At 39.5% G+C, this 24,934-nt stretch overlaps 1 protein-coding gene across 1 annotated transcript; it reads left to right on the top strand.

Moving 5' to 3' along the window:
- Positions 1 to 592: 592 nt before the first annotated feature.
- LOC146310399 (potassium channel subfamily K member 5-like) lies at positions 593 to 16,852 on the top strand. Its single transcript, XM_084743141.1, has 5 exons — positions 593 to 1,082; positions 13,950 to 14,061; positions 14,369 to 14,535; positions 14,645 to 14,813; positions 15,810 to 16,852. Exons 1-5 carry the CDS (start codon positions 897 to 899, stop codon positions 16,754 to 16,756), a joined length of 1,581 nt encoding a protein of 526 aa, XP_084599267.1. The 5' UTR covers positions 593 to 896; the 3' UTR covers positions 16,757 to 16,852.
- The last annotated feature ends 8,082 nt before the right edge of the window (positions 16,853 to 24,934 follow it).

Here is a 24,934-nt window from a genome sequence, read left to right as displayed (position 1 = left end):
TCAAAATATCAAGTTGTTGTATGTCAAAATAATGAGTCTTCTCTAAATAATGATTGATTTTGGATCTCAAAATCATAAGAATCATTCTCAAAATAATGTTATCTCAACATCATGAGGAACTTTCACAAAATGTAATAATATGACAAACTACAAGAGTTTGTTTCATAACATTGGCAGAAATGGGCTCTTATTTTGTAAATGTTTGATTTTAAGACTAAACAAAGTTTTATTAGCTCCTTACTTTTATAATGTAATTATTGCTTTTTTGTTTATAGTAAATTCCTGAAAGAATATTGGAGACAAAAGTGGAAAATAAATTAAGTTTGTCGAATTATAACCAGTTACATTTGTCATAGTTTTACACGTTTTAAACTTGGTGCAACATCGAACACTCAGCGTTGTGTTGAGACACTTGTTGAAGTTGCGCGTTAAACTTACTTTCAGGTGCTGCACACCTGTAGTCAAAAAAGAGAGAGAGAGAGAGAAACGAACAAACCGCGGAGTGAGTGATAACCCCTTCCCCCTCCTCCGTGTCCTCCCCCCTGCCGTGTTTTCTGGGCGGATCTTCTCTGCTCCTCCTCACATCACTATTTTAACGGCAGTATTTCTCTCATTGCGCACGTGGAGCGAGTACTACTGCGGCTGCGGTTCCACGCGCGCTCGGCCCGCTTTATGTCCACTTTGATCTTGTTATGTCTCGAGCCCAATGCTGTCAGCTGCGGCACGTTTCAGTCATTTTTCAGAGCCGTCGCGCGGAAGAAGAAACGTTTTGTAAAGAAAAAGACCTGCAGAGAATGAGTCCCGCTTGACTTCGGGTATTGTTGTCATCTACCCCCTCCTTTCTCTCTCTTCCTCCCCTGTCCCGCGCTCTCCAAGTTGAGGCATTGCACATAAGTATGGTAGATAAAGGCCCCTTGTTGACTTCTGCCATTATTTTTTACCTGTCCATTGGGGCAGCAATTTTTCAAGTCCTGGAGGAGCCCAATTGGAAGCTGGCTGCAAATGAGTATAATGCCCAGAAGGATAAAATACTTAAGGACTATCCCTGTCTGACGCAAGATGATTTGGACAAAATATTAGAGGTATGGACACAATCTAAACTCAACATTTCCTATCCATCCTATTGAACTTCTGAACAGGCATCCTTCTGTAAAAAAAAACACTAACTGCTGTGCGCTTATTTCAGTCCTCATGAAGATGAGTTCAAAATGAATCATCTAATCACTGTTTGAATATGGTGTTGCTGCATGACTTAAAAGGGGTGACATGAGGGCTAAATAAGCCTCAGCTGCTATGTCAGCCTTCACCAAACACTAACAACACGCCTGAGGGACTTTTGCACATTCCCCGGTGAAAACTTTGCACATTCCTGTGCAAAACTGTACATCTCCTTAATGTCAATAAAATACTGTACATATTTTTAAAATATTTTTCCATATCTTTTCTTCAGTTTTCCATTTGTGCCTCTTGTGTTTTATACACCAAAATCACCAGTGCAAATTCCTCATGTGTGTAAACCTACTTTGCAATAAATCTGATTGTGATTCTGAGGAATGAGATGTTGTCAGTTCATGGTTGATCTTTGTGGGTCAACACACCCACACATGATTTATGAGCTTGAAGGCCTCTGAAATAAATATCACCACAGAAACTTATCTTATTGGCAACTATCATTAAAATTCCCTGAATCATTACAAATTAGGTGGAAAGGCTCATTGATATTCTCAGTTATAATCTCTGCTGGCGTCCTTGTGTCCGTGCCCAATGATGATGATTATTTTATTACCTAGTTTAGTTAATTTTCTGTCATAAAACTGACAGACTGAGTGTCAGCAGCAGTGATTGTGATACTGGGTGTGGAGGGCCAATCTGTAACCTCAGCCCTTTAAAAAGTTGCAGTACATGGTGTTCCATTGCCAGCCTCTTGTCAGGATGGCAATTCTGTAACCAGCAGTGAAGCTGGTGCCATTGACCTCTGCAGCTTTACCATCAGCGCTGAATGAACACATAGTAAGTCAGCATTCCCGTGACTTCACAGGTGTTTGCCCCGCGACGGGTTGTTTGTTCACTTCCTTGAAATGCAGAGGCTGCCTGACCTTGATCCTTTCCATTTGTCTGAGATGTTTCAGTGCAACAAGCAGATATGGTCGTAGCGTGTCAGGGGCAAATCCTTCAGCGCAGAAGAAGAGTGCAGAAAAGAAGACTTGATTTATGTGTTTGCACTGGTATGTGCAGCACACCATCTCAGAGGAATCCTTTTCCACGCTAATAACACTGACGGCGGTTATCTTTTTGCACTTGCAATTATGACCAGGAGCATGTCTCAACTTGTGCCCCCTTTTTAGGCCCACATCAGTATTAGGGAGATTTATTACTCCCTCTTCCCCCATCCCCCCTTCGGCTTCCTTCTGTTTTTCCTTTTTGTGTTTGGGGTGTTTCGGGGGGGGGGGGGGGGGGGGGCAGTGAAAGGGATATACCCATGAACCTCCCCCCATGTGTTACATCTCTGTAACGGCCAAATCCCTGCAATGGCCAAGTCTGCTTCTGAATGTAGTCAGCAGTGTTAGGGTGTCGATAATTGCATGCAGTCAAGTTTAAATCTATCACTCAGCTTGTGGTGCTCAAAGCACCAAAAAAGACACATTTATACAATGTCAAAATACAATACTGTCTCCAAAAATCATGATCCAGTTACTCAAGATAATCCACAGACCTTGTTGTGAGCAGTTTCAGTAGGTCTGTGGGTTGTCTTAATCTGGGTCATGCATTTTTTGGGGTGAACTGTCCCTTTAACTACATGTAGTCCAGTTGGACTACAGTTTACAGTAGCTGAGTGGCACCTTAACCACATTCAAATGCAGAAGGCTGCTAATTACTTTGGGTCATAAAGTTTAGGTACTCTAGGGCCAGCTGTCATTTTAAAAAATTGCAATATCAGGGTTCTTCTTTACGAGGAACGCTTGAGATGACTGGCTGCGAGCAAAACCATAGAAGAAGAAGAAAGGACTGAATGCAGTTATTGTTTGATTGGATAAGTTTTGATACTACTTGGTACTGGGTCATCTCACTGCATACCTTTAAGGTACTGAGTACTGATGCCCAGCCCTAGTATCACTGTCATTTGATTAAAATCACCTGTGGTTTGCGACCAAACTATGCGATCGAATACTATGCATTTCCCTAGAAATTTAGCATTTTTCTGATTCCATCTCACCAATTTCTCCTTATCCTCTCTGTAATACTTACCCTCAGGCTGCCTAAAGCTCATTTTACACTGGACAAAAAGCCCACTAACACTGACTAACATCTGGCTTTTGTCTTCAATTGGAAAAGGCACAATCGACATAAATTCGCTGGTCAAATGACTCTGCAGTACTCAGTAGCCTTTATCATGAAGCCGCAAAATCAGGAAATGTTCCTTTGATGCAGTTTGGATGAGAGGTTGACAGGGGACTGGATTTTCAGTCCCGTCACATCCCACTCTCACAAAAATGCTACTGTCCCATTCCATTCCTGGAAGAATAATTCCCGTCCCATGACCTATTGTCATTGAGATTCCAACTCCTGCCCACTCCTGTTGAGTTTTTCTCCCCTGTTCTGTCCCACTCTTGTGATGAATAGTAAAATTGACTGCCATCCCTTTGGTTCCTGAGAAAAACTGTCAGCCTCCAGTTCAGATGTAGAAGAACTACTTTTTGATTTTTGACAAGCTTAATATTCATGAGAATAGCTAAAATGTATTTTAATTACATTTAACAAAAACTACAAACTTAATGCTTTTGCTCCCATTGACTTACCCTGATGTTCTTACGCTAACCAGTCACTCCTTGGGGGAAAAATTTTGCAGAATGAGAAATATCCATATTTCAGTGCCTGCACCTTTTAAGGTTTATTGTGACCAGTCTAGAGTGCACCTGTGCAATAATCCTGTTGTTTAATCTGCATCTCTATATGCCACACCTATCAGGTGGATGGATTACCTTAACAAAGGAGGAGTGCTCGTGAACATGGATTTTAACAAATTTGTGAACAAAATTTGAGAGAAGTTGCAAAGAAAGTCATAAATCTTTTATTTCAAGTCATTGAAGTGGGAGCAAAACCTCCCACCTCCCATTTGTTGCATTTATAGTTTTTGCGAAGCATACTTTTCACTGTGAAGTAGTGAGTATTTTGGTAGACTATAGTTTTAAAGTAGATTCCTCAACAATGGTAGTCAGGTATATTATGGTTGATAGGTTTGGGACATTACTGTTTGGCAGCAGCTGCTGTATAGAGCTGTGATTTTTGGTTGAACTCTAAGAGGCGGCTCAAGTGAAATATTTCCTGCTCTCATGCACTCTGAGGAACAAAGACCACATAATACCATCTGTGAGGTTCCAAGGGTGTTTCAAAAGATAATATAAAATCGCATGTTTGACTTGTTAACCCTTTCCCCAGTCACACAGCCTGTTGTTATCATCTTTCTAGGGTTTACCAATAGTGGTATTTTTCTTCTGTTGGTGTTTGCCAAGACACCTGCTGCAAAAGCTTTGGAGTCGGTCTATTAAACCAGATGAACATACAGTGTATCACCCGAGTTGCCTTTACCTGCTTTATTTGCATTAGGAGCACAGATTCTATTAGGTTTCCATTGTGGAAACTTTGCTCAGCTTGTGAACAATTAAAATATATAAGCAGGCTTAACAAGAGAAGGCGACACTCTCGTAAAAGTTAGTCTCCTCTGTTTTATTAACAAGGAGTTTACTATTAACTATAGGACCCTTGAAGTGGTCACAGTTTACAGATTGGATTTTATGGTCCATCAATGCTGGCTCTTGAGAGGCTGTTATAAAAGTTCAGTGAGGTGGTGTGGCTGTACATAGCATGATGTGTATGTACAGTAGCATGCTCTGTGTTTTAGCAGTGCCCAGAAGCATTATAACATTTACAGTATAGCACATACTTCTCTAAACTATACATGCACATGTAGCTCAGTCAGAGAAGTAGTGTGTTTTCACAGTTGAGCTGATACCATACAAACTGCCAAGTATCCCATCATTTCCTCAGTTTTGGCTTTTGGCACTTTCAACACCACAGCCCAAAAACTTTGAAATTGAGCAAGTATTTAATCTGAATTGTTCTGATTAGTCAGCGGACCTTAAAGGAACTGTTTGCCCCAAAATCTAAATCACGCATTTTTTCTTCTTGGCCTGTAGTGCTAGTTATTCATCTAAGTCAGTGATTCAAATGATCAGCTCGTCATCAAGCCTCTGCAGAAGCCTGACAACAACCTGATGATTTGAATCAGGTCTGTTGGAGCAGAGAAACATCTAAAACATGCAGGACAGTGAGCTCTGAGGACCAGGGCTGGGGAACACTGATCTAAGTAGTTTCCTACATGAAACTGCTCACAATGAGGTCTGTGGATTATCTTGAGCAACGGGGTCATGATTTTTTGAGTTCTTCAAATGTGTCTTTTGGCACTTGGAGCACCACATGACTAATGCCATCTAGTCCGTTTGTATTGGAGAGAAGGCAGACATCTCTACGGCTGATATCTCCAAAACTAGGGAACTTACACCAACGCAGTACAAATGGATAAATAGCACTACAGGCCACAGGGAAAATATGTATTCTGATTTTTGGATGCATTGTCCCTTTTTAAGAAAGACCCTTTCAAATCACACAAACTTTCTATTGTTTATGTAATTGATTATTAGCATGTAAATGGCAATTTAATGTATGTAAAGTAGGGCTGCAGCTATTATTTTCTCAATTAATTGTTTAGCTATTTAATCTGTTACTTAAATAATTGTGAAAAAATGCTATTCACAGTTTCTTAAATTGACAAAATTGACAAACTATAACTAGGGTTGTTCCAGTGCTGGTAAGGGGAATCAGAGTGGTTGGTAAAAAAGTTTGCCAATAGGGCAGCATTAAGTCCTGGCCAATTTGTAATTAATATTCAACATACATACATATAAAAAGTACAGGTAAATGATATCATCATGTTGTTTCACTATGGACATCATCATATGCCAGTTCAGTAGACATCGTCCAACCCTAGACACCAGTTAATTGTTTCTCAATCTACTAATTGTTGCAAGCTCAAAAAAAAAGCAAAAGTCATGCAGTATGATCATCACTGAACGTGCTGAAGGCATAGATTGACTGAGTACTGTGAGAAGTGAATGTATGGTGGTAGGAAAATATTCAGGTCAGATTCTATAAAGAAAGCTCAGCAGCTGTGTGTTCTTGTTTTCTTCTGAAGGAAACATGCAGTCATTTTTATGATGTTTAAATTTTTTTTTTTTTCCCCTCAGTGATGCAAACTTTAAATTTGCCTTTTGGCAGTGAAGCTTCCGCGGTGGTTATTCAGGGCTCTTAGTTTTCCCTGTTTGCGTCATAGTCGTGCACGTGACATGAAGATCTCGTCTGTGTAGCCAAAAAGAAGTTTGCAAACACGACTCAAGACTCTGCTGTCACATGTGTAAAAATGAAAAAGCGTAAGTGAATAAAGTAGCACTCTGTTTGCAGGGATAGTTAACTTTATCATGTGCCCAGGGTGCTGTCTGGGGCTGCTGGTCTGAAATAGCAAAGTCTTTCTTTCCCTTCTTGAAATATGAGAAAAAAATAGATTACACTAAAGCCATGGAAGGTAGCAATGTATTCTAATGTCATGAGTTTGGGTTTAGGTAATTAGTTAGCATGAAATTGCCTTGTGTGCCTTATTAGATTTTACTTCAGACCCTGCATGTCACCTGAAACCAATCTGCACTATCCTGGAAGTTAACCTAGTTAAGCAATGACCTTGCAACAAGCCCAACTGAGCGTATTTTAGTTTTTCTTCTAAACAAATTATACAGAAAATAGTTTATGAAAACATACGAATAGAGTGAGTGCTATGTAGTACTGAGCTGTGGAGTTTTTGGGCAGAACCAAAACATGGCTTGGTGATGCGTCGGAGCCGTGGTCCCCCAACACTAACCGACACACAAACAACACTGCCTCACCAAATCAGCCCAGTGTCCACGTTTCAGGTCGTAGTGGTAATCATTCAAATTTAGCTGGATGGTTAACATGTTTCTGTGGTGTGACAAACTCAGAACACATTTGTTGTTGCTTTACATGAACTTTAAAATGTCTTATCAACCCAACAAAGACATTGGAGAATAAATAAAAATACCATATGTGATGTTAATGAAGTAAGGCTTCCAATCTCATGCGGTATTAACAGCCAAGTTTAATACAGGCACTCTCAACTGTGTTAATGGTGTCATATGTTCTGCTGAACAGATGTCAGATGTAAGAATCCTTTCACTGTCTGGGAATTTTACGGCTCGCTCCTTCATGTCTGCACCAAATCCAGACAAAGCTGTAAAATGGACGTACATTGTCTGTACTTTGTCTCAATCAGTATCACTTTCTTTCGCCTTGAATGTATATTTGTAAAGGTGTGATTGTTTTTTTTGTGGTGGAATAAATCATGCAAACAGCTCCTCACACCTTTTCAGATGTGCCATCCCTTCCAAAGCCCCCCCCCCTCATAGATTTTTGGTTGGCAAACACAGTGAAATCCCGGCATTGTTTTCCAGACACTTTGTTTACAGCCCATCCATCTCGTATCAGTAATCAATACATAATGACATGGACGAGTCTGAGTGACTTCACTGTTTGTAAGTCAGTCAATCCTTCCCACATGCAGCTGTTGGTCATGTTGTGCTCGTGTGGAAGTGGAAAAGTACCCAGGAGCTGGAGTGGTCCACTGGGCCACCAGCTGTCCTGATAACAGTTGAAGTTTGTCATTGTGGTTTTTACTGTTCTTGGTTATCAGAGGGTGGCGGGGGCAGATTGCTGCGCCTGCAGTTTGGAAATATTTTCAGTTCCGCATAAGTAGGGGGATCCTTTGCGTGAAGGGCGTGGCACAGACTGGGTCATGGGATTCGTGTGATATGTGTCAAAGGACCAGCTGCTTTCTATGGCACCTTGTTGTGACTTTCAATATCAATCAGTCCCCCCAGGATTTCGCAGGCTGTTTTGGGGATCGTTGCGGACTAAAATGCCTGATTTCATGGCAGCTTTTCTTAAAAATTGCAAAGCATGTTGCAATATTTTTTGGCTTTTTCTGTAATGAAACTGGGGGAGCAAACATTTTTTAATGTATAATTCAATCAAAGGCAACTTGGTCCAGAGAGAATAAAGCCATATTAGATTCTGAGCGTTCTAAGAAACCTCACCAAAAAGAGCAGTGATAAATGTCAATAACAGTGACAAACCCTCTGTTCTTTTCAGCACCTGTGACAAAATAAAAATATATAAATGCAAAAAAACTATCAAATCCTATATCAAAACTTTGTGGAAAAGTTGCAGAGTTTGAACAAATTTACCTGTGTGTGCAGAATCCACAGGGATTGGCTGAATTTGAGCAAATTGTTGCAGTCGCAACATCGCAACTTCCCAGAGGGACTGATGAATGTGTGACATGAGGTTGTATGAGGGAACTTATTCCTGGTCCAGCAGATGACGGTCAGAACACCCTCAGTATAGAGAAGCAGCAGGAGTACCGGTCATATTTACCAACCCTCCCAGTTTACCCAGACTCTCTCCCCGTTTCCTCCTGGGATCACAACTCTCCTGATTTCTGACAGTTTTTCACACCTTTACTTTTCACTATCACAACTTGTTTCAGGCTCTGTACAGTGTATCTAAGCCCTACAACTCCTTATGTCTACTGTTTCCACATGAATAACACAGCTCCACCAAAACAGACTAAGAAAAACTGCTGTTTTTTTATTTACTGCAACTTACAGCATACATTTCAAAGCATAAATTGTGTGTTTTGAAGGCATTTGTCAGATCATGTCATGGCCTAAGGTTATATTTTGCACCGTTTTTGGCAACATTTGTGTCTATTTTTGTCAGTTCATTCATAATAATTTGCACCTGAGATAACTGATAATGTGCAGTTCACTAATCCTGACACAAAATATAGCATATTTAGGGCTGTGACAAGAAGTTTTCCAGTTTGTAAAATGTCAGACAGTAGTAGGGTTAATCCGATGCCATCATCCATCATGATGTCTGACAGTCATTGTGATTTAAAAACCATCACTGCATAGTTCCTGATTTACTAAAGGAAAAACAGCTATCTTAATCACACTATTTGCTGCCCAGTGAAAGCATGTTTCAATTTGGATGCAAAAATTTTGCTTAATCTTAAGCACATAACAGAAGTAAAAGAACATCATCGTCCATCACAATTTTTCAATGTGGACATTTTCATGTACCAGTTCAGTCATCATTGCCCGACCCTAAACAGCAGTGGATAAAATGGAGGGAGACCTCATCGACTAAAACTCCCCAACCCAAAGGAAATAGAAAATGTTTGCCCTTTTTTCTACCATTTTTCTTTGAAAAAGGACTGAAATTATTAAAATCATGAATCGATCATCAAAATTGTTTCAGCTCTTGTCATATTTTCAGAAATGTTTTGGAAAGGTTGCTCAGTGTAGGTGGCTGAGATTAAGATTTTCATTGAGGCGCTGGTTGCGTTTTACAACTGAATGTTTTTGGTGGTGACGAGTCAACCACAAGCCAAGGTGTTAACTTGAGTAAAAGCAAACATATCTGCTGCCACTAATGTTCCTCTCTCTTCAGTCTGAGTGTGAGTCAGTGTTGGGTTCATCATTAATGAGCTGCAGCACAGTTTTTGTGCCTCCACACCGGTGTCAGCCATGACATTATGTTTTTGGCTCGTCTGCCCCATTCTTGTGAACAGGATGTCTCAGGAACACCTTGAGATAATTTCTTCAAATTTGAAAAATGTCCACTTAGATTAATTTATTATGTTTTGTCAGTCAAAAGTCAAAGTGACTTTGACCTTACAAAACATGATTTTTTTTTTTTTACTATCATTCAAGAATTAATGTATCTATGAAATGATGAAGTGGGGTCATTTTATGGGGGTCAAAGGTCAACCTCACTGTGACATCATAATGCTGCTAAAACACTTTTCTGGCCATCATTCAACACCAACTCAGGAGCAGAAGGAGAGATTCTGATCATATTTGACTCGGTGGAATTGAATATTTTGCACTAATCTTGGAGGAATATAGTGAAAACTTCCGTTTCTCCTAAAAAGAAAAAAAATCCACAACATAGTACAGTGTATTATGAGTCAGATATGGAGAAACTGCAACGTGACTGGTTGGTGGCGGGATACAACCGCAAGGCAGTAACTCTGGTTGTCTGTGGTTTCATTTTATTTGACACATTTTCAGATGTTTTCTCTTCTTATTTAATTCGTCATGCACTGGGTGTGCCACTGGCAAATTGACATTTTGATGAGCATCACTTGAGATTTATGTGCTGAGCACCGATTTAGAACTGCAAACTGATATTTAGAGAGGGAAATCCTTTTAGAGAAGCATCTACTACAGGCGGTGTTTCCTCAGGTCATAGTAGTTTTTTGTGTTAGGATGTAATTAGCTGTCATGATTTTTGGAAAAAGAAGGTTGTTTTAAATTTTTCAAACGTATTTTCTTGGTGCTTTAAGCACCACAAGCTGAGTGCCGTTTGGTCACTTTGTATCAGACAGAACTAGAACTTCTCCACTAGATGGATCAACAACAAATCTGTATTTTTAATTTTGGGGTGAACTGTGCCTTGAACACAGTTCGTAGCCTTGGTCAGGCTTGTGGAGAAGCCAGTTTAACAGCTTCCTCCTAAACTGGTTTGTGCTCAGAATGACACAAAGTGTCTTTTATATGTCTCCCCCCAGTGCTTGTGCTTCTTGCCTTGTTCTCAGGGTTATTTGTGACCTGAGGCGACCAGGAGTTGACCAGTGGCTGACCCCTTAACCTCTCAAGGGCCTCATGCAATGCAAAGCCTGTTCATTTATGGTTAGTGCTTTGTGGTCCCAGGAAGAAAAAAATGTCTCCTTCCTCACCTCTGTAGGTGGAAGACAAGCCAATTAATAGTAGCATTACTCAATATTTAAAGATTTGCATTAACCGTGAACATGTTAGCCTGTAAAGTCTTATATCTCTTGTCCTCTCTTTAAGTCACATGCACAGAAGGCACGACACTCACTCCCATGATTTAGCGTGCACTCTGCCCTCATTGTATTCCTGTGAATCAGCATTTTGAATGTCTCAAACTTCAGCACTTTTTATCTGGCAGACAGACTGTGAACATTGCAAATCGCCCTCATTAGGCGAGAATAAGGTGCGGGACTGAGCACTCGCAGACCGCAGATGCAAAAACATTACGTATGTCACTTTTTCCACTTGTTCCACACAGCGAACTGACCTGAAAACACGCCGAACTGTTACAGTCATCGCTGGTGGAGTACCGTTTCATATTGGCCACAACAGAGGAATGAATGAGAGATTGTTTTGGGGGGGGGTTTTCCAAAAGCAGTCAGTCATTTGAATTTTAACTTTCATTTAAAACTGTGCAGCTGTGTTATTGTAAATGCCTTATCACTTTCTATTAGTGCAAGCCGCAGTGCTGGAAACCGAGTGTTCGTGATGCCCTTTACCCTTCTTCTGTGGCTAGATTTGAGGAGTGAACACGTGTTCTTTATCAAGTTTCCAAAGTAACATGCTTTTGGTTTACGCTCTGATGTGGCGTGTCTCCTTCTTGCACTTGTGTTTTCACCATTTGAGCAAAAAATGTTGTTACAGAAACATGTTTAGGTTAAAAAAAATATGACATGATTACAGTTGAGATAAATATGTCTTTCAGTTGTATGTAAGATAAAGCCAATTCTAGACAGCTGAGGGCAAACAGAAGAGTTTGATACTTTTTATGTTTGTATCAGTGTCTGTACCTGGAATCCAGTACCGGTATTGTTTTTGATACTTCACTTCTCTCTGTAATAATAAAAATGTAACTTCATGTGTAAAAATCAATCAATCAATCAATCAATCAATCAATCAATAATAATAAAAATAATTCCAAACTTTTCTATGTTATCAATGGTTATTTATGTAAAACTTATGCAAATTAAACCCTTCCTTAACTCGCTGTCCCCTCCCAAACCTGTCCTTGTAACCACCAACCTGTCAGTCTGTTACCAGGGCGTGTAGTCATTTGTGTCTACCAGGAAGTACACGTGATCCTTCCCTGTTAAGTTGTGTTGTTGTCACTACCACAGTGCTTTTAAAGTGTAATATTTCTGTTATTATGCAATTCACATACCATTGGTTTCATTCTAAGGTTGCAGACACACTGTTTTAAACTACTAAACAGCATGTTGGTAAAGAATTTCCGAGTAAGTAAGTAAAGCGGAAACACTGAAAACTTAATATGTCATATCACACAGTAATTTATACTCAGATATAACAAATATAGTTGATATATTGCCCAGCCAAAGTATTCGATGTGAATCAGTACTTGGTAGCACCGACAACATTGTTATGTATCCTTAAAAGTACTGAATTCGGTACCCAGCCCTAGTAAAGCCCAACATTTTCCTTCTTTCTTTTTGCAGGTAGAATTTTATATGTCTGTTACTTTAGTGTTCATCAGGTCAACGGGGGTATGCAGTTGTGGGGTAGCAAAGTTCTTGTAATCAGATTTAAGCCCGAACATGGACAATAACAAGGTTACCCCATGCATATGAATGTAACCAGTAATTATAGACCATGTGGAGGACTGTCAAGGACTTTTTAATTTCTAGTCATGATTTGAACACAAACTTGGTCGTCATTGCTGTCACCCCCAAAGCCCCACTGTTGTTTCAGCAGACAAAAGAATGGCCTCCCCTTGCGCTGGTAATTGCAGAGCAGAACTGTCACAGACCTGTTATTATTAAAGAACCAAGCATCTTCCAGCACTTAAGGGCTTATGTGAATTTTGCCAACCCCTGCACATTTGCCCCTTTTTTTCCAAGGACATTTGGAGAAACTTTGCTGCAGGGGGGAATGCATTGTCCCACCACACATGGCCGGGCGTTTGGGAATACCCAACGGGGGCAGTTCAGTTTCTGTTGCGGCCGATCAAGCACACATATGGTTGGGAATGATTGATTAAGCATATTCTGTCTCCTTTGGGATGTCAAAAACTTCCTTACAAAAATGAGCTGATGCACTACATGCTCTAGGTGGTTGGAAACAAACACTGCATGAGGATTAAGCACAAAATACTGCCTTTTTTTGTCCGAAGAATGTCTTGTATTGTACATATACAGTGCAACTTTGGATCTTGAAAAAGAAAAACAAACATAAGCGAGAGCATCCACTGAAGAACCACCTGGTGCTGTTTTTTAATCCGTGTATCATTATGTGATTATGAAATAGCTGTTTAGGGATGCAGCGCTCGCCTTCCTGTTTCCCTACCAATGTAAGCAGTGGTTGGAACTATAAAGCCCTCAGGTTAACTGCAGTTCTCCAGGGTATTTGAGTGTCGTTTCAGCTCATCAGTACCACTGGAGATACCATCAACATATCACAGGAAGGATGTGGTGGAAGAAATGAGCTTACGCGCGACAAACTTCCTGTTTTCCTTTATCTTAGCTAGATTGGCCTGTTTTATAACTAGGGCCGGGTATTTGTACTCGGAATTTGGAATCAAGCAAAATAACAGTTCCAAGTAGTATCGAAGTTTCTCCGGTCAAACTATGCTCGCACTTGATCCTTTTCATACCCAGATTTGGATTTGGTGTTGCTCCCAGCCATCCACTACAGGCATTCTTTGATTTATTGCAGCGTGATTTGCCCGAAATCGCAGCACTACAGTGTTGTGCAGTGAAGTAAAGCAGGGTGTATTTAACAGAGCTGGTAGTTCAGCGTGCCAAGATGCCACCAAAATGTTCCAATACTACACGCCTGTGGCATCTGATGAAAATAAATGCTTAAAATGCGGAAGGACTATTTCAGGAATGCTTCTATTCACACAATGGGTATCGAATGAATGTGAATTCAAGCTCATACTCAGTTGTGGTCTTTAATCTTCTTTGTCCTCAGGTGGTGTCTGATGCTGCGGGCCAAGGGGTCACTATAACTGGCAGCAAGACTTTCAACAACTGGAACTGGCCTAATGCGGTTATCTTCGCTGCCACTGTTATCACTACTATCGGTAAGTGCTGTTGGAAGTTCAGCACTTCTGACTGGAAATGTGCAATTTTTAGTTGTTGTGCCAAACTTTGCTTGAATGTTTAAGAGAGTGCAGCTGAGAAATGTTGGTTTTGGCCAGAGCTTGCTCTGAGCTGCCAGGCAGATTTTTAAAACTGTCTTAACTTGGAACAGACTCAGTTGAGGGTGTAATGGTGGCATGAGTTTTGTAATTTCCTTCTTTTGTAAAGACAGTGAAGAGACATACATGGTTGTAGATAGTTGGAACGGTCTAACCCTAACCACTTCGTTTTCACTTTTTATTTTTATAGGATATGGAAACATTGCCCCTAAAACATCAGCAGGCAGGGTATTTTGCATCTTCTATGGCCTGTTTGGTGTACCTTTATGTCTTACGTGGATCAGTGAGCTAGGAAAGTTCTTTGGTGGCAGAGCCAAGCACCTGGGCCAGTATCTAACCAAGAAAGGCTTTTCACTGGTAAGTTGTTATGACCTTTTTATTTCAACTTCTTGGAAAAGTACTTGGATCTCTATGTGATGTCACAGTGCCTTCACCTGAAGCAATGTTCTTTTTTTTTCTTTTCCAGAGAAAGGCTCAGTTTACCTGCACAGCTATTTTTCTCCTTTGGGGTGTGCTGGTCCATTTAGTCCTTCCACCTTTTGTATTCATGTCCCAAGAGGGTTGGACATACATTGAAGGCTTGTACTTCTCATTCGTCACATTGACCACAATTGGTTTTGGGGACTTGGTAGCAGGTAAGCTGAGAAATAAATACTTTCTAGTTTATTTACTTAAAGCAATAGATCCCCCCACCCCAAAATTAAAATTCACTCAGTATCTACTTACCCCTGTGCTGATGTTCTCTAGTTCACAAAACACCAAATCCAGTAAAACTGAAGTGAATGGTTACCAATTTTAAAATGTAAACTGGATTTCATGGTGTTTTTTACCACAGGGTATGTGCGATATGTGTTATGTATTTGTATGTGCAATATCTGTAATGTGCAATGTGGATTATGTCCAATTTATTTATTATGTTGTTTGTTTTATCACACTGTGGAGGCATGTTGTGTGCAACATTCGAGTCCAAAACAAATTTCCCTATGGGGACAATAAAGTATATCGTATTGTATCATATCATATTGTATTTCATCCATCCTCACATCGGCACAGGGGTGAGTAGATATTGAGTGAATTTTTATTTTTGGGTGAACTATCATTTTAAGCCAGAAAACTTGTTGTTAAAAGCATAAATAAACTGCAGTCCTTGATCACCTTGAATATATTACATTTCCATGACCAATCAATTGTTTAATCACATCCAAGTCGTACACAGGGCAGGGGCAGGTCCATCTCTTACAAGCCTTTCCCACCAACATTCAACCAGCCCCATCCAAGTTCACAGACCTAATTTTAAACCATTCCTAGCATTTCCACCAAAAATTAATTGATTTGAACCTGAAAAAAGGTTTTCTTTGGGAACCAAAGTGGGTATGTCATATTGTACTGTGTATTGTGGAACTCCCTCTGTTGACAAAGATCCTTGGCTACAGTTGTTCTACCCACAGCTAGTGGAGATGTGGGCTGGTTTGCTACCAAGGTTCCTAGAATCTTGAATGGAACCGGTTCAAGAAAACCGCTAATTTGGTGGAAAAGGGCCTTTAGACAATTCCTCTGATTAAACCAATCAGTTAAACCAGGCCAGAACTCTGGATTCAACTGATCGTTGACTAACTTCTTTGTCCTTGCAGGTGTGGAGCCAAATAAAGAATACCCAACTCTCTACCGTTACTTTGTGGAAGTGTGGATTTATCTCGGTTTGGCGTGGCTTTCTTTGTTCTTCAACTGGAAGGTGCGAATGGTGATCGAGGCACACAAGGCACTGAAGAAACGCCGCAAGCTGCGCAAGCTGTCTCTGGATGAGCTCCGGCACTACAAAGAGTCTCACAAGGCTGCTCTTCGCTTGCCACCCACTCCTAATGACGTCAACATCTTCAGCTTCCTGTCCAAGAAGCAAGAAGGCTACAATGACTTGATTAAGCAGATTGGCACCAAAAAAGATGGCAGAAGCAACAGCACCAGTGCCAACACGAACAGTAAAGAGATTGGTCGTTCCAAGAGTTGCAATGATGCCCCCATGTATAATGGTCACACCATCCTCAGTCTGGACCGTTCACCACGCCAAAAGCGACGCTACAGTTTCAGTGACCGTGTCACTGTTGCTTTTTCAAAGTCTAAGAACTACCTCCTGGGCTCAGACGATGGTTTGCTGCTAACAGAGGACCAGGTAGAGGGTGACCTAGAACTCGACCAGGACCAAATGTTCGAGAACCAGCTAGACAAGGACGTTGACCTGGAGCATGGAGGAGTGGGAGACTGCGGAGCAGGTGGTCGAAGGACGTGGGACTCGAAAGACTACCATCCCCTAACTTTCCAAAATGCAAACATTACTTTTATAGACGAGGAGAACTTTCTCAGCAATAACTTGGAGGAGGAGGATGAGGATGATGGGGATGATGATGATTCTAAAGCAAAACTATCAATTACTACATGTGACGAAAACATTGAAACAAACTCCAAGGAGGAACAGAGTTCAGAATCTGACGGTTCTGTGTTCACTAGTGACTGTTCAGAACACAGCCACTCCTATGAAAAACTTGTTGAGGAATATGCAAAGGAAGAAAATACAGACTCTTGATCATCTGTTGATGACTTATTGAAGTATATGTAGTCTTATATGAACTGTTTGAAAGAACTTTGGACGTCCCATTGATGTCTGAGGGGGTCTGATAATGAAAGACTGCAAAGATCAGATCAGATTTCAAATGAATGTTCTGTTCTTGGCAGAGAAATGAAAACAGAGAAATGAGAAAATGCTTTACGAGTTTAGTTTCCTACAAACTCTTGTACAAATATGTCCTACATCTTGATATGGACTGCAAAGAATGACATGAGTATTTAACATCAGCTCTGTTTGTCTTTTTATACGGTTTGAGAGACTATTATGCCACACATTTATTAAGTCCAAACCAATACCTATTTCCCATAAGTCCTTTTTTTCTACTCATAGGTTTATATGAAATTATGTGTGGAAATATATTTGATTTCCCACAGTGTCTTCTATGCATATTCACCATATTGGTGTTTTTATAATATTTATTAAAATGAAGGACATAGTAGCTTTTATTCACTGGCTACATGGATTCTCCCATTGCACAATTACACCGAATGTGGACCGTTCAAAGTCTATTTTGGTGCAGATTGTCTTTTTAAAACCTGAGCCAAACATTAGTCCTTAAAGAAAATGAAGGAGGTTAAGGGGCAATTCTCCCTCCCTTTCTTTCGTGTTTCTTTTGTGAAGTCCTTGATAACTTGTTGTGTCTGAGATTGCTGTTTATTTTGACTGTAAGCAAAAGAATTGTGACTGCACTAGAGGTCAGCGGTGATGCATAGTCAGCATCTGGGCGTCTAGAACCAACCCAAGTGAACTTAAAAAGAAAATCAGAGGAGAAATTATGGCAAAATCTCATTGTCCTGCCAAATAGACACACTATACTAAGATTTGTTTTCCTTTTTTTTAACACTTCTGTTCCAATATTTTTTTTTTGACTGCTGTAAAAAAGAAGCTGGTTTGGAAATGATCCTCCCATTGTGACATGCAGTAGACGCCTCTCGGAAAACACTCAAGCTGGTTTAGCGAACACATTTTATTGTGTTTTTCTGCTGACGGCATGTCAAGCGGCGCTCTGTGGCTTTGGGGCCCTTCTGCCATGGCAGTGCATAATGGGGAAACGAAACTTTCCCAGCAACAAAATTCTCACTTTTTGTCTCTTCAGCACCCTTTCACTTCATTGTATTTGCCATGTAAATATTGGCTGGAAGCCCATCAGTAGTCACAAACACAGCTCTGCTCAGGACACGGCCTTGCTACTCATGTTTGCCTTTGGGGGCTCGTACTGGCGTGAATGACTGAAGTACTGCTTATGTCGGGCAGCCAAGGTTAACTTGTAACGGATCAATGCTCTCTTGACGTGTGTTTTCAGTCATGAGACAGAATGTCAGCAGTATTTGTGCTTTCATTTACTGTAGAGTATTTCCCCCTTGTTTCATGTGAACACACCTATAAACTTGAGGGACCAAAATATGATGTCCATTGCTTTTCACAGTCTTGTTGTTTTTGAAAGGGACCTGCTCACCCACCGCTGCCTTTTGCACATGTTAACTTGCACACAAAAACTTGAAACAGTGTTACTTTGAATAGTAAAATGGCAGTGTAACACAGTGCTGTTTTGAATGTAGAACAAGTCTCTTCATTCAAGCCATAATATACTGTAAATGTGGTTTTGTGAACACGTGGACCACACCAACTAACTTCTAACTCTAAGCCTTACAGACATCTGCCATTTAGTGAAAATGCCTTAAAGTACAACATAATATCTATTGAATATACTTGTAATGATTCACTGAAAAGGTGAAATCTTTCACACTGGGTGTTTTTCTGTCTTCTGTTTCACCACAGGGGCCTCCACTATTGTCTCTGTAACATTCCTCTGTCTCTCATCTTCACTGGTTTTCCTTGATGTGTTGTAGCAGCATTGTTATGGTACTTTTCTGGACTGAATGTCAAGCATGACTCTAGATAATTAACTAAGAGCAGGTTAGGCAGGTTTATAACCCATTGTCCCAAGTTTTCCTCTTAGTGTTGCTCCATTGTTTAAAACTCCAGTATAGTTATTTTTAGTTGACTTTTTTTATGATTAAATTATTCATGTTTGTAAAAGTTTATATATGAATTCTGAACAAAACTGTATATTTCATGTAAATAAACATTTAATAAAACCTGAGTGTTTTTGTGATCATTACAACATATTAAAGGACTCCAGTGACTTGTCTTTTACACGTGAAATTCCATTTAAGTCTTGATCATACTTCAGTACAGATGCTGACCACTGTGGACTTGAACAATACGGGTAAAGGGTACAACTTTGTTGTGATACTACAACCATACAGAGTGCAATTATAAAGTCAAATTCATTCTCTGCGTTTAACCTGTCCTAGTATTTGGGCAGCTGGGACCAACTTCAGATTGAAGCTGGCACCTTTGTTACAGACATTGACTGGACAATTGACCTATACGTGTCTGTGATGGCTGGGGTGGGACAGAGCACTCAGAGGAAACAGAATGCAAACTGTACACAGAGAGGTCATTAGACTTTCAAAACACATGCATAATAGAAAAAAATTAAAATGCATGGAAAGGTTAAAACAAAGAGAAGCGATGTGTCCAAGGGCTTAATGTGAAAAGGAGCCAGGGACGGGGAGTACAGGACTCGCATGCCTGAAACAAACATCTAGTCTGCTTTTCTAGTGCAGCAGTTCAGGACCCTAAGGGAAATGCAGGATAATTTGTTGGGGTCACCAGATGGTTGCAGTCAATAAAATAACACATTGTGACAAGCGACTCTCAGCTACATCAGCCCCTAAAAGACAACTTAAGGGACAAGCACTTGAAAATTTTTCGAGTTTGGTAGTTTTCATGTGTAACAGTATTCCCTGAATGGTCTCGGAGAAGGGGGATGTGGGTCTGAATATGCAACCTTCAACCTCTGACTGTAACAAACGTTTAAGTTTTTTTGGCAAGTGCACACACAACTGGACTTTGAGCAGTGCAGCCTTCTCACATATAACAGTTTACATCTTGATAGTATGTATCATTTTAATGAAATACAAGCAAATATGCTTTACATTGTCACTTACTATGTGCGCCTCCATGCGTACTGCCATTGTTGTGTGACATCAGACAGACTGCTTCATGAAGTCAGGGTTTGTGTGAAATCAAGTTTTGTAGCTGTAGAATTATTTAGCGCATATGTGAAGAGGTTTTGCATACACAGATGTAGTTTGCACACATGCAAAAGAAATTATGACTATAGAAATATTTTGTGCATGTGTGAAAATGTTTAGTGCACGTGTACAGAGGTTTTGTAGTTGTAGAAGTCTTTTGTGTATTTGTAATTAAAATTTGTGCAGAAATATTTTAAACAGTGAGGTTGCACAAAGTCTGAGAGATGGACGCTCAAATATCCTATCTTTTTATGTGACCCTGAAGTTACAAAACTATGAGGCACATTTGCTAGTGTGAATTTCACTGTTATAATGCCTGTCCGTGATTGGCTGTATTGAGCAAGTCCATAAAAACCACACGGCTAACAAACTGTACAATGACCATTTTTTTCTAATATAAACAAGGTAGACATTTTATTTATTTTTGTAAAATGTGGGCTGTTTATTAAACATTAAATATGTATTCTTGGATGTTGTACAGTTGTACCTGTATTAGTGAATTATACTTTGAGCAACATCTAAATTCAACTTTTAATCCAAGGATATCACAATAAAAACACTTTAACCCACTGATGTAATCTACTTGAGGATGCCTGCCTTTTCCTGAGGATATTCATATGAAATTACAGTCCTCATTCAGTGTCAACAAGTTCTTATGCATGGTGTACTTAGTGACAGTGACACCTGGCATTAGTCATTATGCACACAAACTTCAAGGTCATGCTTCCAGACAAGTTGAACCGCACTGCAAAGGCTGCCGAAAGCTAACATGCAAACATAGCCAAAATAATGTTGCTGTGAAGGGAATAATGAGTTCTGTTGTGTGTAGATTTAATCAGCGCTTGTTTGAAAGTTACCTGATCAGTTTATGTTGGAGTATCAGTTAATGATTGGAATGCGGGTGAAAGTGTGGAGCCAGCGGAGCCGGGCTGTTGACATATCCTGATCTGCCAAAGAGACATGAGATTAGCGTGTGCATAACAGCCAGTTGTTGTTGGCACAGGCTGAAAATGAACACCACTGCCTCAACGGATTCAGCTGAATAACTTTCCCCTCATTCCACACCGACTGAAGAATTTACCTCACGGACCTGTCAACATGCATTTAGAGAAAGATGAAACTGAACATATAACTTTCTTAAAACTTTTATGGTGCTGCGTTGCGGGACTCTTACAGCAGTCACTCTGGTGATTCAAAAATTAAAGGGCCAGTTTGCCCCAAAATCAAAACTCCATATTTGTCCTTTGGCTTGTACTGCTGTTTATCCATCTAGATTTTTTAAGTGTCTCTTGCAGAGTTTTGGAGATGTCAGCAGTAGAGGTGTCTGTCTCCTCTCCAGTATAATGGGAATTATAATGATTGATTATATAGATTCATATGCGGGTGAATTTATCATACTTTTGAAGTGGGGCCTTCCTGAAAAAGTTCGAGAACCACCTGATTCAAGGAATCTTTCTAGGAACTACTTTCTTTCTATTAGAAAGGAAGAAGTTCTGCTAGATTTTACCGCAGATAGAAAGTAGGTCCTACATGAAACTGCTCACAAAAGGGTCTGTGGATTATCCTGAGTAACCGGGTTATGATTTCTAGGAAGAGACATTGCTATTTAGTTTTTCAAATGTATTTCTTTGCTGCTTTAAGCACCGCAGGCTGAGTGCCATTTAGTCCCATTATACAGGAGAGAAGGCAGACATCTCTATATGGTCAAAATCTCCAAAACTCTGCGATTCGCACCAAAACAATCTAAATGATGAACAGCACTAAAGGGAAGAGGAAACATATATGTTTGATTTTGGGGGTGAACTGTCCCTTTAAGGATCTGCAATGGAAACATTTCATTGCATTTCCGCCATCAATGTTTGACTAGAATAGGTGGTGTTAGGGGAGCTTTGCCCTTATAAATGTTAACTGATGATGGTTACTGAACCAAACTAAAGGGAGGGCTCGCTGTGGAAATGTGCTGAGCCTGGTGGAAACCAGAATGTCTCCTGTTACTGTGGGACTCCAGGAGCAACATACTGTACATCAACTCTCTTTATGTCTTCTACTTCCTCGCTCTGAAGTGTGATCCAATATGTACAGATGAATTATTACGGATGCTGAAGTTAACAAAGTTAACAGCTTCTGTTTTCTAGGTATATTTTGGGGCATTTTTGTGGCTTCATGACAACCAGGCAGACAATTCCAAAATATCTGTATTAAAATTTACCAAGGGCAGATATTTCATGCCATGGATGGTGGGGACGATAAACATGTCCAAGTTGGAGCGATAGGGGCGTTGATGAGTGAATTAAATATATTATAGCTACAATAAATTAAAGGAGAAATCTGTAATACATTACTGTAATAAATCTTAAAATGGCCACGATGTGTCATCAGAGATCAAGGAAACATGTTTAGTTGAAATACTTACATCCAGGAGTGGAAGTAACTCATTACAAATATTCAAGTTACTGTAATTAAGTAGTTTTTTGTGGTACTTGCACCTTTATGAGTAGTTTTTCAAGTCTGTGCTTTTACTCGTATTTAAGTATGTATTACACTATGTAATTTACAGTACTTAGTTACTTTCAAAATCATAGTTGATTACTGAGTACAATTTGAAATAATTTCCGAAACATTCATTTGCATTTTTGTAGCCAATCAGATGATCTGATCACAAACAAGGCAATGAAAACCAGGCTGCAGGAACAGAAAACAAGTCAAAATGCAGCAGCAGCACCTGGTTGGAGTAAGGATGTTAATGATTAATCATTAATCAGTTAACTGTTGTTAGGAATTTAACATTAAACATGTATGAATCAATATTTAATCAACAGTCATGGCTGTAGTTGTGCCTCATTTGACATTGTTTTGTCTGGTGAAGCCAAATGAGAAAAAAAGAACAGAAAATAATTGAAAATGAGAAAAAAAAACATGTGTTTTGTATCTTAAATAAAGAAATTGTCAAAGATTAACCAGTCATGTACAAAATTTGCAAATCTGTATTCATAATACATGAAAGATCAATGTAAAAAAAAGTAACTAATACGCTGAGTAGTTTTTGAGACAAATACTTTGCACTTTTACTCAAGGATTTTTCTGCACACCAGTACTTTTACTTGTAAATGAGTAAAACTTTAGCAAAGTAACAGCACTGGTACTGTACATCTCATGGACTTGATGTCTACATGTAATAAAAAGTTGAATCACTAGGACACTGGCCTGTTACAAAGTTTAATAGCCAAGAGTTTGATCTTTTAAACTCCCAGGAAATACATCCCCATGAATCGTCCTGGACTTTTAAATGTTGTTAAATCCCAGCTGGTTAGTGGGAGTAAATTTTTCCAACAGAACCTCGTCCACTTCAAACCAGTGAGAAGATCACAGACCAAATCTTTCAACTGAAATAACCAGAACTATTTGAACTTTGGCTGTTAAGTTTGTGTTCATGTAGGAGTAACTCATACCGAGAAGCTTATTGAGAAATAGGTTTTCAGAGCCTTTGATCATGTCGACTGATTTCAGAAGCTGAAGACAGCAAAATGTTCCACTGTGGTGTTAACACAGCCTCGCTTACTTTATAAGTTGTAAGAATTGTATTTATCCATGGGCAGTGGGGGGCACGTAATTTTTTCATCAAAAGCACATAACTGGATGAATGTCCTACTCATCAGTTTGGGAGATGCCTCGGGAAAGTCAAAGTTGGCATGTGGCCTTGGATTAGTATCAGTCACTCGCTGTGATGGGACTCAAAGGGATAATTCATAGCCAGTGTTGTTTGTTGAAACAGAGCTACAGTATATGTGCTTGTTCCATGTTTGTGAATGGCCTCATGCTCATTTCACAGCACCCACAGGTAGAGGAGGATCAGAGAGTCCCGTGTCCTTAGTTTCATAGTTCTTTAAGTTTGCACATTTTACCACAACATCAGCAGTGATGATTTTGTATGGTTAGGGGATTTTTAGACTTGGATTAGATGAGGATAAGAGATCAGGAGATATTTGTTCCTCTGAAATAAAATGCCTCCTTTCAGTTTGTCATCTTCTATTATACTGAGAGGATCTGGAAAGTTGCACCAAAGCCACACAACATAAACTGGCAACATATTGTTGTTGAAAATCTAGAAGCTTCCACTGCTGAGGTCAGAGAACAGATTTTATTTGTCATAAAAGAGTTACAACATAACTGTTTGACCTTTGGATCCATATGACTGTCTTAGCTGTCTTGCAGTTATTCACAAAGTTAAATGAAACTGGGTTCCACGCATGATGAATTCCAAACATTCAGATCTAGATATGCTGATTGTAGCATGTAAAAAAAAAAAAATCACAATTCTATATGATATATGCTTAAAAAGTGGGTCAAGTGCTTTTCAAAGAGTCCCAATGTGAAATGCGGGGAAGTTCCCTTTACACTGTAAAAACAAATATAGTTGAGAAAACTCAAAATTGCAAGGCAGCTTGCTGCAATAGATTTTTGAGTTTTGACTCTCAAGTCAAGTTTAACCAGTTACTAATCTTTTGTTGAGGTACTTTACTTTTCGTCTTTAGATAAACTTAAATCTTTGAGTTTCATAAACTTAGATGAATTGTATTTCAAAATTTGTTGAGCAAACTCCTTAAAGTTAAAGTGTATAGTGGCTAATATTCTAATATTTTCAGTTAAAACCATTTAATGTTCATGACAAATAAGGATAAGAACTCATCAGTTTTTTTTTTAATTTCTAAAACTCAAAGTTTCAAGTTTATCTACAGAAGCACCTAAAGATTATGGGTCATCATAACTTTTCTTTTAAGTTTATATTATAACATAAGAGTTAAAGTTGGGCTCAAAACTGAAAAATCTACAGCAGAAGTTGCCTTGAAATTTTGAGTTGTCTCAACTTTTTTTGTTTATTTCAAAAATGATTGCCATATAATTTTGAGTTGTCTCAACTTTTATTTTTACAGTGTAACTTAGTTTTCTGGTATGCAGTTATGGACATGCTTCAGAGCAGCACACTGCACTGTCCACTGAAGTAGTTACATGTATCAACAACATTAACATGTAA

This window comes from Lutjanus erythropterus, chromosome 18, assembly GCF_056507025.1.
Source record: "Lutjanus erythropterus isolate fLutEry1 chromosome 18, fLutEry1.hap2, whole genome shotgun sequence".
NCBI lineage: Eukaryota > Metazoa > Chordata > Actinopteri > Lutjaniformes > Lutjanidae > Lutjanus > Lutjanus erythropterus.
This window is presented reverse-complemented; position numbering and strand designations above follow the sequence as displayed.